Source organism: Durio zibethinus, chromosome 14 (genome assembly GCF_047325235.1).
Source record: "Durio zibethinus cultivar Kanyao isolate XHJ-2024 chromosome 14, ASM4732523v1, whole genome shotgun sequence".
Lineage (NCBI taxonomy): Eukaryota > Viridiplantae > Streptophyta > Magnoliopsida > Malvales > Malvaceae > Durio > Durio zibethinus.
Window position 1 is genome coordinate 407,575 of NC_143175.1, and position 14,741 is coordinate 422,315.

General features: G+C 35.4%; 2 protein-coding genes across 6 annotated transcripts; both read left to right on the top strand.

The window, feature by feature from the left end:
• Nucleotides 1–340: 340 nt before the first annotated feature.
• On the top strand, nt 341–8,044 carry LOC111294172 (protein SEMI-ROLLED LEAF 2). 5 transcript variants are annotated; one of them, XM_022887373.2, is made up of 20 exons: nt 341–532; nt 1,131–1,267; nt 1,852–1,926; nt 2,033–2,148; nt 2,269–2,383; nt 2,967–3,095; nt 3,293–3,340; nt 3,453–3,649; nt 3,810–4,003; nt 4,098–4,381; nt 4,469–4,618; nt 4,843–5,250; nt 5,350–5,499; nt 5,933–6,011; nt 6,107–6,231; nt 6,383–6,574; nt 6,648–6,788; nt 7,058–7,198; nt 7,308–7,514; nt 7,744–8,044. In XM_022887373.2, exons 2-20 carry the CDS (start codon nt 1,133–1,135, stop codon nt 7,858–7,860), a joined length of 3,003 nt encoding a protein of 1,000 aa, XP_022743108.2. In that variant the 5' UTR covers nt 341–532; nt 1,131–1,132; the 3' UTR covers nt 7,861–8,044. The 5 variants fall into 5 exon arrangements, with proteins under 5 accessions (XP_022743108.2, XP_022743109.2, XP_089599157.1 ...); XM_022887374.2 differs by having other exon boundaries at nt 7,061–7,198; XM_089743031.1 differs by having other exon boundaries at nt 435–747; nt 7,061–7,198.
• Nucleotides 8,045–10,328: 2,284 nt separating this feature from the next.
• Nucleotides 10,329–14,548, top strand: LOC111294111 (homeobox protein knotted-1-like 1). Its single transcript, XM_022887288.2, has 5 exons — nt 10,329–11,247; nt 11,467–11,577; nt 11,754–11,898; nt 13,261–13,508; nt 14,182–14,548. Exons 1-5 carry the CDS (start codon nt 10,987–10,989, stop codon nt 14,377–14,379), a joined length of 963 nt encoding a protein of 320 aa, XP_022743023.2. The 5' UTR covers nt 10,329–10,986; the 3' UTR covers nt 14,380–14,548.
• Nucleotides 14,549–14,741: the final 193 nt, after the last annotated feature.

The window sequence follows — 14,741 nt, forward strand, 5'->3', positions numbered from 1 at the left end:
ATTAAAGTAAATATTTCTACACCTAACAAAGTTCCATGATACCATACTTCATCGTCCCCCAATTCAAAATAAAGGTTTCTTTACCACTTTTGAGTACAATTAATCGGCTTACTCGTACCATAAAGCAAAATTCAAAAAATTCAAAGGTTGATGAATACTTCCTTTTTTCTTTGGGTTTCAATTTTCAAACATATCAAGGAGAAAGAAAAATTGCGGTCGTTGGCATTACAAGTACTTTGGATGTTGTCTTTGAGTTTTGGTCTTCCAAGTTCTGACACAAACGCAAGACATTTCACTTTTTACCCGAACATAAATTACAAAACCTGACACCCTATCACGTGATTTTGCTTGTGCTCTCTCTTTCTCTTTCTCTATGTCTTTCTCTTTCATGTTTCTTTCTTTAATTTCTCTTAAACCACGCGTCTTTTCTCTTTGATCACTTCCCCCTAGTAGCCTGTTCTCTTGCATTTGTTTTATTTCATTTCTGCCTGGATTCTGGCTCTTGCAGATCTGCCAGCCGCTGCAGGGCAAGGTTTGTGCATTTTCTTGTTATTTGCTCTTATCCCATTAATTATCATCTTTCAAAGAAGGGTCTTTCATGTTTGTATCATAAATTTTATTAAAGCTCTTTTTGATTGTTTTTCTTTTGTGGGTTGGTGGTATTTTGGCCTCTGCATTTAGTTTTGGGTATCGTGGTATTTTTGTTTTTGCAAAAAATAAAAACCACAAGCGTTATTACTGTTTCAGGTGCAAATAGTTCACCTTTGTTATTGTCTTACCTTAAAATTTATCCTTTAGCTGTTTATGATTTGTTCTTTGATGTTTTTCTCCGTCTATACTTCAATTTCAGATTTTTACACCTTTTCACCTTTGGAATAGATTTTTTTTTTTTTTTTGTAGTTATCTGAGATCTCTAGCAATGTGATTATCGTTTGTTGTATACTCTAGTTGGCTTTTTGTCCTTTTAATCTTTTTCTTTCTTTCCTTCTTCTTTTAGGGGAAGGGTGGTTTAAATTTGCTATTTTTGTTTGTTTGAAATGATGATTCATGCTTTGGAGAACCAAAGATGAGATTGTTTTAGGTTTCTTCATTTTTTCTAAGTGTAAAATTTTTCCTTTGTGCATGTGCAGAAATGGGGTTCATCTCCAGGAAGATCTTCCCAGCTTGTGGAAGCATGTGTGTGTGTTGTCCTGCTTTGAGGTCAAGATCTCGACAACCTGTTAAGCGTTACAAGAAATTATTGTCTGAAATATTCCCCAAGTCTCCTGTAAGTGTCCACTCTTTTCTGTTTTTTTGGCTTATAAATTTTGGTAATGGTGTTGATGATGAAACTGCAAATGCAATCTTTATATATATTTGGGTTTTGGATGTGGCCATTTAAGTTAGCTAGCTTTGAGTACTTTAGTTTTAAGGTAGGGGTAACAATAGAGAATCTTTAGTCCTGTAATATGCCAGAATGGCTGCTAGATTGTTTTATTTTTTGAATGGGGGACTAGTTTGCTGCTGTGACTATGGTTGTCCAGTGTTCTTGGCTTTGTGACTCCAATGCCATTTGAGTACTATAATTGCATGTTAATAGAATAAAAATACACGCCTGTATGGTTGGTTGCTTTTTTATGGCTGTTAGTAAAACTATTTAACGTATGCTGGATAACCTAGTCTTATAATTTTAAAAATGCTTGATCCTTTGGTTGGATCTTGGAAGGAACAAGAGAAATAACGGAAAATTCTTAGATCTGGTTAATTAGCAGTTTAGTTGGTGCATTTCTGAAGACTCATAGTTTAATTTGTAATTTATCTACTTTTTGATAAGCTAGAATTATAAAGTTAATGCCTCACAATAAATTGTAGGATGCTCCTCCCAATGAAAGGAAAATTGCCAAGCTATGTGAATATGCTGCCAAAAATCCTTTCCGAATTCCCAAGGTTGTAATTACTATCTTTCTTATTTGTTTGCAAGTAAAAGGTGGTATAGCCTTGAAATTTTCTGCACATACACTGAGCTACTTGTGGATTTCTCTGCTTTTAATAGATTGCCAAGTACCTTGAAGAAAGATGCTACAAAGAGCTGCGCCATGAGCACATTAAATACATCAATGTTGTTACAGAGGCTTACAACAAGTTGCTTTGCATGTGCAAAGAACAGATGTAAGTAATCATTTCCTGTTTTTATGTTTTGTTATTCATTGTATTGCTGAGTGTTGTATGGGAGTTATTGACTATAATGCTTTTTCTTGTATGATAAAATCCTGGTTTTTTACCTTGTAGGGCATATTTTGCTGTTAACTTGCTGAATGTTGTTATCGAACTGCTCGATAACTCTAAGCAAGATGCCATGCGGATCCTTGGATGCCAAACTTTCACTAGGTTTATCTATAGTCAGGTTAATGGTCACTTTCCTCTCCTTGACCCTTTTCCTTTTCCTTGAGAAAACTAAAAATACTAAAATGATTACATCTTTGTGAATATGTAAAATTTTGAGATCTTTTTTAATGGTTATACCTTACATCTTGATTGGTATCGAAAACTTTCTTAAGAATGCTATAAAGTTTGCAATGTGAATGACATGAGAGGCTTTCTCATGTCACCCATATCAGAATATAAATAACTCAACCAAGCTATGGGTATCTTATTTTTATGAAAAGATTAAGTAGAGTTGAATGGGCTGGGATACATATAAAACATATGCTTTCTTGGGTTTGCATAGGGGGGGTCATGAACATATTTACTCTTTATATTACATGTGAAAATAAAGGATGGCATATAACCATTTCTGCTATCTGATATGAAAGTAATGTACTGCTGGAAGTATTCTTTTGACAAGGGATGCATTTGCTCGTAGACAATAAGAAATTTGTTTTTGATATGGAGTGGATACCGTATATTCAAATTTGTTTCTCATATTCTAATGAAATGTAATTATTAATAGATTTTCGTACTCATACTTTGATCTGTTGTATAAACAGGCTGATGGAACTTACATTCATAACATAGAAAAATTTGTTCATAAAGTGTGTAAGTTGGCATGTGAGGATGGGGAAGAACATCAAAGACGTTGCTTAAGGGCATCTAGCTTGCAGTGCCTTTCTGCCATGGTAGTTTAAAAAGTTCATTTTCTTTTCCATTTCTAATTTTTTTCAGTAAGTAACTTTCTCAATTTCAAACTTTTTCCTTCAATGTTGAATCTCTTTACTTGGAATTTGCCTTCTTGTTGACTTTTGTTTTATTAAATTTTTTTCTGGACTTGGAATGTCTTTTTACCTATTAGGCTTGTCCGTTTTTTCCTTGGTAGGTCTGGTTCATGGCACAATATTCATATATTTTTGCTGCTCTTGATGAGGTTAGTGGATCTCATTGTTATTTTCTTGTATGTCCCTCATCTCCCCCCTCTGTTCCTTTTCTCTCTGTCTCTCTCTCTCTCTCTTTTAACTTATGATGTATCCAAACTGCAGATGGTACATGCCACTTTAGATAACTATGAGCTAGACACACATCGTGAAGATGATAATGAGAGAGAACCCCATCATAATTGGGTGGATGAAGTGGTTCGATGTGAGGGTAGAGGTGCAACTGTTGCCTGTGATGCCGGCCCTAGCAACATGATTATCAGGCCTCAACCAGAGAAGAAGGATCCCTCTCTTTTGACAAGGTAGTGTTTTATTGTTGTAAAGGGGAATTTTTATATGATTAAACAAACTATTTTATGGAACATTGGGATGACATCACAGTTTTCTACTTTTCTACCCCCCCCCCCCCCCCAAAAAAAAAAAAAAAACCATTTACCTAATTTTTTTTTGTTTTTGTTATAGGGAAGAGATTGAGACACCTAAAGTTTGGGCTCAAATTTGTATCCAAAGGATGGTTGAGCTGGCAAAGGAGAGTACAACATTGCGCCAAGTACTGGATCCAATGTTTGTGTACTTTGATTCTAGACAGCACTGGGTTCCTCATCAGGGGTTGGCTATGGTGGTTTTGTCTGATATGTCCTACTGGGAGGCTTCAGGTACATTTGTTATCATACTTTTCTTAAGCTACCAAAAATGATCAGTGTTGGAAAATTTTATGATTTTGCCTGCTGACTTTGCTTTTGAATTCAGGGAATCGACAACTGATTTTAGCTGCTGTTGTACGTCATCTAGACCACAAAAATGTGGCACACGATCCTCAACTAAAATCTTACATCATACAAGTTGCAGCTGCTTTAGCTAGGCAAATTAGATCTAGAGGGGTGCTGGGTGAAATTGGCTTTGTTAGTGACCTGTGCAGGCATCTGAGGAAAAGTTTCCAAGCCACTCTTGAATCAGTAGGAGAGCAGGAGTCTAACCTAAATATCTTGCTTCAAAATTCCATTGAAGATTGCTTGCTGGAAATAGCAAAAGGGGTAACTTTGAAGTCTTTTTTGGTACATTCTTGTGTGTTTTATACAATGCTTTTAGTTTACTTGAATTTCTGTTGTTTTTTTTACTAGATTGATGATGCACGACCCCTGTTCAACATGATGGCAATATCACTGGAGAAGTTGCCTTCTTCTGGATTTGTTGCACGAGCAACGATTGGATCATTGATGGTCCTTGCTCATATGATTTCATTAGCATTAGTCTCCTCTTGCTCACAACAGGTAATGTCCATTTTATGTGCTGTTAGTCCTGCTGTTATTGTTGAATTTTATGTATCCTTTGCCTACTTCCCTACCTTCTATGTTCACAATTTCTTGAAATTGCTGTTGTATGTATTGTCCACTAAAAATCTAGACATTTTAGTTTATGAAAACTATTTTGGACAGTGATTGAAATTGTTCTTAGTCACAGCTCATTGAAACACTTTCTAAACATTCTCACATAGATGTTTCCGGAAGCACTTCTTGTCCAACTGCTGAAAGCAATGTTGCATCCCATTGTTGAGGCCCGTGTTGAAGCACACCAGATATTTTCAGCTCTTCTTATTCCAAGTTCTAATCGTCCTCGACATGAAGTTGCATCTCTGCGTTCTGGTTATGTCTGTGAACCAAGAAGATGGCATTCCAACAATGCTTCTGCATTTGCATCCATATCAGCGCTACTTGAAAAGCTCCGAAGAGAAAAGGATGGCATCAACATGGAAAAGAATGGTTATAATGTTCATGATGATTTAAAAGGGAAGGATATTGTGGAAGAGGACCGGAAGCAGGGGCATATCCTCAAAAGTTCCCCTAACATCTACAATATAACCTCTATTATTGACAGAACAGCTGCACCAAACATGGTTGAGGCAGTAAGCAGATTCTTCTTTTGTTGATTAGGTTATATGTGATTATCTAGTTTAAGCCTTGGTCTTTGATAGAATCAATATGGTCTAATAATTTTTTCACAGGAACCATATATCATGAAGCTAACAGAGGATCAGACAATGCAATTATTGTCGGCCTTCTGGATTCAGGCTACTCTTCCTGATAATTTGCCTTCAAACATAGAAGCAATAGCTCACTCTTTTGCATTGACAATAATTTCTTTACGCTTGAAGGTATATTGAAATGCTACATGGTGTTAGCCTTATAGAAATCTGAACCTTTTTTTTCTGAATTTATTTTTTGGCCGTCTCCAGAGTGACCATGGTAGTTTGAGTTGAGTGAGGAGTCAATTAATTGGTCAACAGAAGGTTGGTTTTAAACCATTTTTAACAATTGATAGTAAAGGGTTAATCCAAATCCTGCACCTGCTACCCATTTCATCAGTTTGCCTATTTGTAACCTGCTTAATGACAATGATGGTTTCTCTTAATTAAAACATATTAGGGCAGCTGAGAGCTGCCTACACAATCATGAGATGGTCTGCACGACGACAAATTTTTATCAAGGAAAATTCATATGATGAAAGACCGCTAACTAAACTAATCTGCATGGATTGTTTTTTTCTTCATCTGACATCTAACAGTCTCTTAAATTGTGATGTCACAGAACATTAATGACAACCTTGTGGTCCGCTTCTTCCAGCTTCCCTTGTCTCTAAAGAATATCTCCTTGGACCCTAGCTATGGTATGGGCTATTAATAGACAGGCTTTCACTGTTCAGATAGGATGTTTAATTTGTTTACTTTTTTTCTTTTATTGTTTATGTGGCTGTGGTGTCAGGGATGGTAACTCCAGCATTACAGAGATCAATTCTTGTCCTGTCAATGGGCATGCTGATGTTTGCAGCTAAGATGTATCAAATTCCTGATCTAAATGATCTTATTAAGTCCATAGTTCCATTTGACGTAAGTTGCTTTGTCCTTAAATTGCCTTATCTTAAGAACTGTTTGCCATTATGAAATAGGATACAGTTGGCAGTTTTTGTGGTATAGAACTCCTTATTATGTCAGTACATTACAATCACACTTATTTACAGTCATTCTTATCTATTTTCAGGCTGATCCTCATCTGGGCATCAGTGAAGACCTTCAAGTGTTTGTAAGGCCTTTGGCAGATGTCAGAGGTTATGGATCTGTTACTGATAACCAACTGGCCTCTTCTTTGCTATTGGAGTTGCGGGATAAAATATATGAATCCAACAATGTCATGATAGATATCTTGGTTCAGAATTTATCTACGATTACTGAGGTAGGACATGCTATTAACAAGTGCCCCCTCTCTCTATAAAACTTTCTAACTCTAATTTTTTGAGCTTGTTAAGCTGGAGATAGATGATCTTACAAAGCAGCTGCTGGAACCATTCACACCTGATGATGCATTCATGTTTGGCCCACAATCTATACTTGACTTGGACCACAATCAAATGATTTCCCATTCCAAAGAATCACTTTCCTTTGATGAGGTATGCCCATAGGATTAGCATTTGTCCTTATGAATCAACTTATAACCTGAGAGAAGCTTGTTGCTTGTACATTTTTACATTTCTCTGAGAAAGTTAAAAGTTTTGAATGTTGAAGCACTCAAGAATTAACTTAGACTTGTGAAACAGTGAACAGTATTTGGCATGCTCCTGTGCAATCAGCCACATTTTTCCCCAGCTAATGTTTCTTTTGTAGTACTAAGTAGTAATTAGTTTTCCAAATCAACCTTTAATGGTAACTGGTTATGCAGCAGGATGTCCAAACAAGCTCATTGCTTGAGGATGATGCACGAAGTGAAGCATCTGTTCTTGACCTTTCCCGCTTCATTCCCAAAGTGCCAGCATCCCCTATTGTCTCTCACGTTATTAGCATCGGACAGCTCCTGGAATCGGTAATCTCTTATAAACCTTTTCTAGTAACCTCCAACAATCCCCATTTCTCTGCATTTTCATGCCATAGATTTATGTGTAAGCATAATTTTTCACACTGATTGTTTTTAGGCACTTGAGGTAGCTGGTCAAGTTGCAGCAACATCTGTCTCTACGTCACCCCTTCCATATGATACCATGGCTAGCCAATGTGAAGCATTTGGCACAGGTACAAGGAAGAAGCTATCGAATTGGTTGACCAATGAAAAGCATCAACATGGAGCTACTGATAAGTTTTTACCAACTGCTCCTGCTGATAGACACATGATGCTTAGGAAGGTAAATATGGAATTCGTTGAAATTTCGGTGACAACATTCTTTATTTCTAATGAAGCTGCAAAGACTGACTACTATATTTATTGAAAGAACAGAAACATCAGTCACTTCTCATGACTCATTAGTTACACAAAATGTTTATGGTTCAAAGCAAACCTAATGACAACTAACATTGCTATGTCTCAATCATGATCTGCTTTCTTTCTTGACTTGTTTGCTGGTCTTTATACAGATAACAAGCGACGATGCTGCTTCTAATGGAGCTGTCTCGAGACTAGACCCATGTTTGGCAATGAGGTTACCTCCTGCTAGCCCTTTTGATAACTTCCTTAAAGCAGCAGGGTGTTAAAGAAGGCTCATGATATCGTTCGTAGTTGTTATGTTGTAAAGTTGTAGGAAGTGACTGGAATGTTGTGTTGTAAGTTGTAACCCTTAGGTTTGAAATTAACTGACAATATGAGGCTTGGGGGCTTCACCTTGCTCTTCAAAGAGCTAGTTTTACACATGGGCATATAAGATCAAATTTATTCTCATTTTCTTTGATCAATCGTTCCAAATTAAACGTTCTTGAACCCAAATACAAAATCTCAATCTCTCTCGGGTCCAAGTCCAAGACCTTTTTTTTCGTGGATGGTCCATGGTAGGTTGGGTTGTTTGGATGGACCATTATAGTCGTGAGTAACAGTGGACCATATTATCAAAGGTATCCTCATGAAAATTTACTGCCCAGAGAGAGAAAAAGGATCCAAAACTAACAGGAGACATTTCACCACCAGTTCATGAGAGCAGATTGTTTAAAAGTGTTTAAAAATTTTAAATGTGTCATTTTTATATCTTTCTATTTTATTTATATCATTATATATATATATTTTAATTTGGTTAAACTTATATATAACTACCCTACCCTTCTCTTCATTTGATATTGTGAAGCATTTGTGCTGTTTACGTGTGTAATAATATAAGTGCTCAGGAATCAAATCGAACACAGCCCATATTTTTGCAACTTAAATCTATTTCAACCAAGTTAGGTTAGAAAAGAAACAGAGGAAGAGCACAAATATATTTGAGACATGATCATGAAAACATTATCATGCTTTGGTGAAAAGGCTCAAATAATTATATCCCAAAAGGTGGGGATGTCTTATCATTTTCATTTCGTGATTGTTACTGTTTCGCACCTGCCCAAGAATCATTTATCCACCTTTGTAAATAATTTTGAAACTAATAGTCATGATAAATGTGCAGCCACCCAAATACTTTACTAATGTTCTTTGGATTATAACACATTTATTTAGCATCTAAATCCATTAAAACAATAATCAAATCAAATTATTATTGCTTTGTTTGTGTAAAGAATGGCATATCAAGTCAAAGATTTGCCTTGGCCTTCCTTTGCACTTTCCTGATGTCTTAAATATTTTTATTGCTGCATTTTGTCGTCCAAAAAATCATTTCTTGGTTGAATATCTTATTTATTTTAGTATTATTTTGCTCCTTTTGACTAATTTTTACTACTGATCTTTAATTTTCTTTTATTACAAGCAAACCCCAATAATAAATTGTCATTTGGAGACAAAACTAATGATTAAAGGAGCAATCACTTTAACCAGGAAAAAAAAAGAAAAGAAAAAGGAGGCATCAAAGGAGAAAAAAAAAAAAAAAAGGAAGCAATCACCCAAAGAGATGGAGTTAATGTCATACATTGTGTCCCAGGGAGAGGGTAAAATCAGAACTTTCTTTTCAAAGTCTCTTTCCTCCATTAATTTAGGTTTTACAAAGATGAACTATTTGATAAATGATAATGCATCCCTAAAGTTGGACCAAACAAAAACAATTTCACCACTATACAACTGTTAATATCATATCACCAATAATTCAGAAACATCTACAAAACTTTCAACTAAAGACACTATTTAATTCAATAATAAATGTGTATATTGTTTATTTAAAAATTAAAAATTTCTTCTAAAAGAAAAAAAATGAAATACTAAATATATACTCAAATCAAATTTCTCTTTCATTTGATTAAACCTGGACCGTGTTAAATCTCATCCGAATACAAAAAACTAATTTCATAATTAGATCATTTTTGTGCTACCAATTAAATTGATTCCATTAATAATTTTAATTAGTTCATGCAGGCAATGTTTAATGTTGAAAAATAAGTGATTTAATCGAAGTTGGAGTTTGTTTTGTCATGTTATGAGGATGGGCAGTACTGCTTTCTGCAAAAGAAGCTCGAGTATGTCTGAGTGCTTTCTGAGAGGACTAGGGATGCATGGTAGTCTCTGTAGGTCAGGCTGCAAACTTAAACAAGTTGGTCTCTGCCGAACTCCTCACCCAAGAAGCTTGCATTATTTTATTAATATATATATATATAGATATTCTTTTTTTAATTTTCACTTCCTCTATTTTTTCTTTATTATATCTAACCTTCCTCCATTACCATGTTATTATCCTTCTCTTTCTTCGTTGTTCTATTTTTGCCATGTGAAAACCCATCAGCATTCAGCATATATATTTTATATATATATATATATATATATAAGAAAATGACTAGTGGTAGAATTTTGATATTGATTTTTGTCTAGCATAGCATGGGAAGGACGATTGAAAAGAAAAGCAAAGAAAAGAAGGGTAGTGTAACTGCACAGTACGTGAACAGCATCGTCCATTACACTTATTTCTGGGGACCCACAATCCTCAGTAAGACAACCAATGAGATGAAACCTGGCAGAATGTCATGTCACAGTTAAAATCTCGTCTCTTTGCACAGAGAAATATATAAATACGGGCAAAAAGTTGAGACCATAACTCACTCCCTAGAGCCAAAAAAAAAGAAGAAGGAAGGAAATGCTTTTATAAAATCAAAATCAAATGCTTCAATAAATAAATCACTGAAAATTAATTCTACACTGTTGCAGAGCGTGTTAACACGTGTGGTGAGACCACCCCCTTCTTTTTTGCTGTATCCAGATTACCCCTCTCTTCACAGTGTAAAAAAGCAATCAACACCCAACATTCTTTCTCTCAGGTCATCCTGGAAAAGAAAGCAAGGTCTGGTCTTTTTCATTAGTTGAACTTCAACTAAGATGTCTGATAAAACCACTTTTCCGAAGCTTAGATGTTTTTGCTTCCTATCTTTGCCCTTCTGCTACTCTTTCAAAACTCACCTGCTTTGGTTTCTCCAATGGCGGCTATAGATTCTTCAGCTAATTAAGCTCCCAACATAATTAGTTCTTTTCTGCTATATGTTATCTATCTTTGTCTTGGATTCTTCAACTACTAGTTTCTTGACAATAAGTTATTGGTTTTCGAGTATTAAAAAGCTTGCATGTCTAGTGTTAGTCTAAGATCTTTATTAGATATTCTAGGGCAACTTAGAGATTTGTACTTAAAACCAAAGTTGCCTAGATCTTTCAGGGAATGAGCTTAATTGATTACTTTACAACCTATCCTTTCGTGTGAAAAGACCATGGAGGACTTGTACAGGCTTGATGATCCTATAATCTCGTGTTCAAATGATGTTGTAAAGGTTAATAACTTTGCTGTAACAAACTTTAATGCGGCTGCTACCGCTGATTTTCCCAGTCCAGTCGATCATTTGCTTCAATTTGATCATCAAACAGCTGATACAGATGCCACTGGATCAGATATGTCTGATCTGATCAAGACCCAGATCGCCAGTCACCCACGTTATCCAAACCTAGTATCTGCTTACATAGAATGCCAAAAGGTGGTTACTTGTTTTCAACTTTTTTTGGTTATTTTTATAATTAATTATCATAATAATTTTTGCTTCTTTTTATATATACTTTAGTAATAGTCTGCTACAAGCTTGACTGGTTGTCAAAAAAGAACAACAAAAAAATCCATCTTGTTTAATCTCCAATGCTAGAGAAACTATGGTGGGGCTTGATCTTTGAGTAATTTATATATATATATATATATATAGGTTGGAGCACCGCCTGAGCTGGCCTCTCTTCTTGAAGAAATTGGCCAACAGAACCACCCTATAAGCTCTTGCAGTGAGATAGGAGCTGATCCAGAACTTGACGAGTTCATGGTACTTCAAAGATCCTTTTGTCTTTGAAAAACAAGTCCTTTTTATCTCTAAATGTTTTGTTTGGTTCTCAAGAAAATGTAAGGAAAAGGGAAGAACATTTGTTGCATGAATCTCAATATTCTAAATCATTGGATAACCTTCCCTTGTCTTGTTGGTATCTGTTGGTTTGTTTGAAGGAATCATATTGTGAGGTTCTTCATACATACAAAGAGGAGCTATCAAAGCCGTTCGATGAAGCGACAACGTTTTTAAGCAACATCGAATCACAGCTAAGTAATCTCTGTAAAGGAGCCCTGACAAAAACCTTGGATTATCGCTCTGGTAAAGTTTTTAACCGTGCATTTTCTCGTCTCAAAATGATATATTTGCCCTTATAATAGAACTATAATTGGTAAAGGGGTAATATTGTTTTTTGCATTAATAAAAATTCAATGAATGTGTAGTCTCTAATGAGTTCAATCTCCTGCTACTGTGCATGTAAAAAATAGTTTTTTTTCCCTTCTCTCTGAGTGAGTTGAAATGTTGAAAACCCTTAAAGTAAGTTCTATGGACTGTACCATCTATAATATATTTTTTTTCTGCTGTTCCCTTTTGTCCTCTTACCTATTTTCCTATCATGCTTGAGTTTTCTTGTGTTTCATGAATTATTTGTTTACACTTTAAGCAGTAATAACAGTTGCATGGTGGATCTCTAATTTCCAGGACCTGGTTACTCCACCCTGGGCAATAATGAACTTTAGATAGCTTGAAATTCTTTGTGAAGATAATAATATATTGGGCCTTTATTTCTCTTCCCTACACTGCCATGTTGATGTTTTACAGAAATTAGTGCATCACTAGTTCTCCTCATACTTAGATTTTCCCTCATTTTTTTCTGCAATGATTCTAGCTAGGTAAAGCACCAAAAATTGCCTTCTTTAAAATATAAATGAGTGCATTCATTATTTTTAATATGTGTTACTGGCCGTACATCACCCACTGTGTCTTGTTCAGCAATGTTGTCTCTTGGTACATTTGAGACAATAACAGGTATGCATTGCTCTAAAAATAATAATTTGAGACTTAGTTTCTTCCGAACAAAAGCAACATTCAATTCAGCATTTTACAAGATAGATGGAAGCCGTGGTCCATCATCACTTAAACTTGTCAGTTTGTTAAATTATGGATAATAACATTATTACTTGAAAATGTTTCTTAATGATGCTCCACCTTTATCCACCTTTTCTTTGGCTAACAGTTTATTTGGCCACTTAATTAATCAATGAATGATAGGATTTAAAACTCGATCAGAGAGGTTTTTTCCAAATCTAATTTAAGAAATGCGGGTTTCAATGATAATTAATTTTGATGGCTTGTTCAAGGTGAATTTTGCTCAACTATAAAACGCTTTGGATAATACATTGACTGTTAAAGAAGGCAATATCTAATCTAATCTTATTTTTGCAGCTCCATCATGTAGGACTCCATCATGTAGGACCATGCAGCTATTATTTTGAGAAAATAAATTTGTAACCTATTAATTTGTTTGGTATAAGCTCCCATTGGGGTCACTTATATGATTAAAATTTATCCAGGTTTTTGAACTTTTATAGATACTTTGTGGACTGACTTGTGTCCTGGTAGATGTCCTTAATAGCTGAATGTTTACATGACAATTTACATGTTATATGCTTTTCTTTTCAGATGAAGCTGCTGGGACTTCAGAGGAAGAGTTAAGTGGTGGGGAGGTGGAAGCTTCTGCTAGTAAAGAATCTACGGGTGGCCGTCCAAGCCAGGACATCAAAGTAATGCTCATGAGCAAGTACAGTGGCTATTTGAGCAGTTTGAGAAAAGAATTCTTGAAGAAAAGAAAGAAGGGAAAGCTACCAAAAGATGCAAGGATGACACTGGTAGATTGGTGGAACAATCATTATAGATGGCCATATCCTACGGTAATTGCAGTACAAGTTAATTACTTTAGCACCTTTTGTTTTGTTCCTCTTTTTGCTGGCAAATCTCCCTTATCATGTATGCCAATGCCATATGAGATGAATTTCAATGGTGTTTTGTGAAAGGGGAGTGAGAGAAACAGTATTCTAATTCAATTACAAGGACTTAAAACATTTCATTTGTAATTGCTTGTTTGCTCTCATTAGGGTGTTCATTGAAAATAGTGTTGTTCAGCGTCACACCCTTCTGTGAACGAGTGGATTGTCCTTGAACCCTAATTCAGTTATGCATTGAAACCATGACCACCAATAAGTATATTATTGTATTGTATTCCCCCTCAACTAAGTCCTAAAACAAGAAGGTTCTGAAGATTTGTTTTCAACTTATATGTTACAAAGAAAAAATGAGGTAAGAGCAATGGAAGGAGTGTTGGAACTCATTTTAAATCTTTTTTGTTTTTTAAATTATGTGTGAGGAAGAGTGTTCTTTTCTTTATTTATTTATTTATTTATTTTTTGTAATTGGGAGATATTTTCAGTCACCGTTTGGTTACTACTAACGGAACAGCCCTACTATAGGGGTGAAAAAGCTGCATTATTCTTTTTCTCTCATACATATTTTTCTGGCTGGAAACTTGCGCTAGAATGTTTAAACAGAGTGTGTGCGGTGTTGCAGGAGGAGGAGAAGTTGAAATTATCAGAGATAACAGGACTAGACCAGAAGCAAATCAACAATTGGTTCATCAACCAGAGGAAGCGGCACTGGAAACCATCGGAGGATATGAAATCTGCTCTTATTGAGGGCTTTGCTGGAAATATCGGAGGACCTATGTATTTAGATACTGGAGTTGGAACTGGAAGTGATGATATTTGATCAAACAACTGGATTTTTAAGACACGCTTTAATATTATTTAGTTTTACAATATATTTGACTGCAAGCAACACACGTATGTAAATGTTATTTTTAATCTTTTACCTAATATTTTGAAATTATTAAATCATAATGTTGATATTTCAATAATAGTAATTCATTATATGCCCTAAATTTATAATTTTCTGTGGTACATGCAAGGAGCTCCTGAAAATGTTGCAAAAATAGACAAAAGAAACACAAAAAGATGCAACATGGCGTCCCCTTTAGCCCATTGGTGCCACTGAAAATGAAACTTCACTGGTCTGGGAGTGGCAAACTGAAACCCTGCAGTGTACTTGATAGCTCAGTGAGGAGTCAAACA

Bases quoted from the DNA above. Each gene is read 5' to 3' on its own strand.
- LOC111294172 (XM_022887373.2), top strand. From the start codon at position 1,133: ATGGGGTTCATCTCCAGGAAGATCTTCCCAGCTTGTGGAAGCATGTGT. The intron at 4,004-4,097 runs GTACATTTGTTA...TTTTGAATTCAG, and splicing joins GTCCTACTGGGAGGCTTCAG to GGAATCGACAACTGATTTTA. The intron at 6,575-6,647 runs GTAGGACATGCT...GAGCTTGTTAAG, and splicing joins ATTTATCTACGATTACTGAG to CTGGAGATAGATGATCTTAC.
- LOC111294111 (XM_022887288.2), top strand. From the start codon at position 10,987: ATGGAGGACTTGTACAGGCTTGATGATCCTATAATCTCGTGTTCAAAT. The intron at 11,899-13,260 runs GTAAAGTTTTTA...TTTTCTTTTCAG, and splicing joins AACCTTGGATTATCGCTCTG to ATGAAGCTGCTGGGACTTCA. The intron at 13,509-14,181 runs GTAATTGCAGTA...GCGGTGTTGCAG, and splicing joins ATAGATGGCCATATCCTACG to GAGGAGGAGAAGTTGAAATT.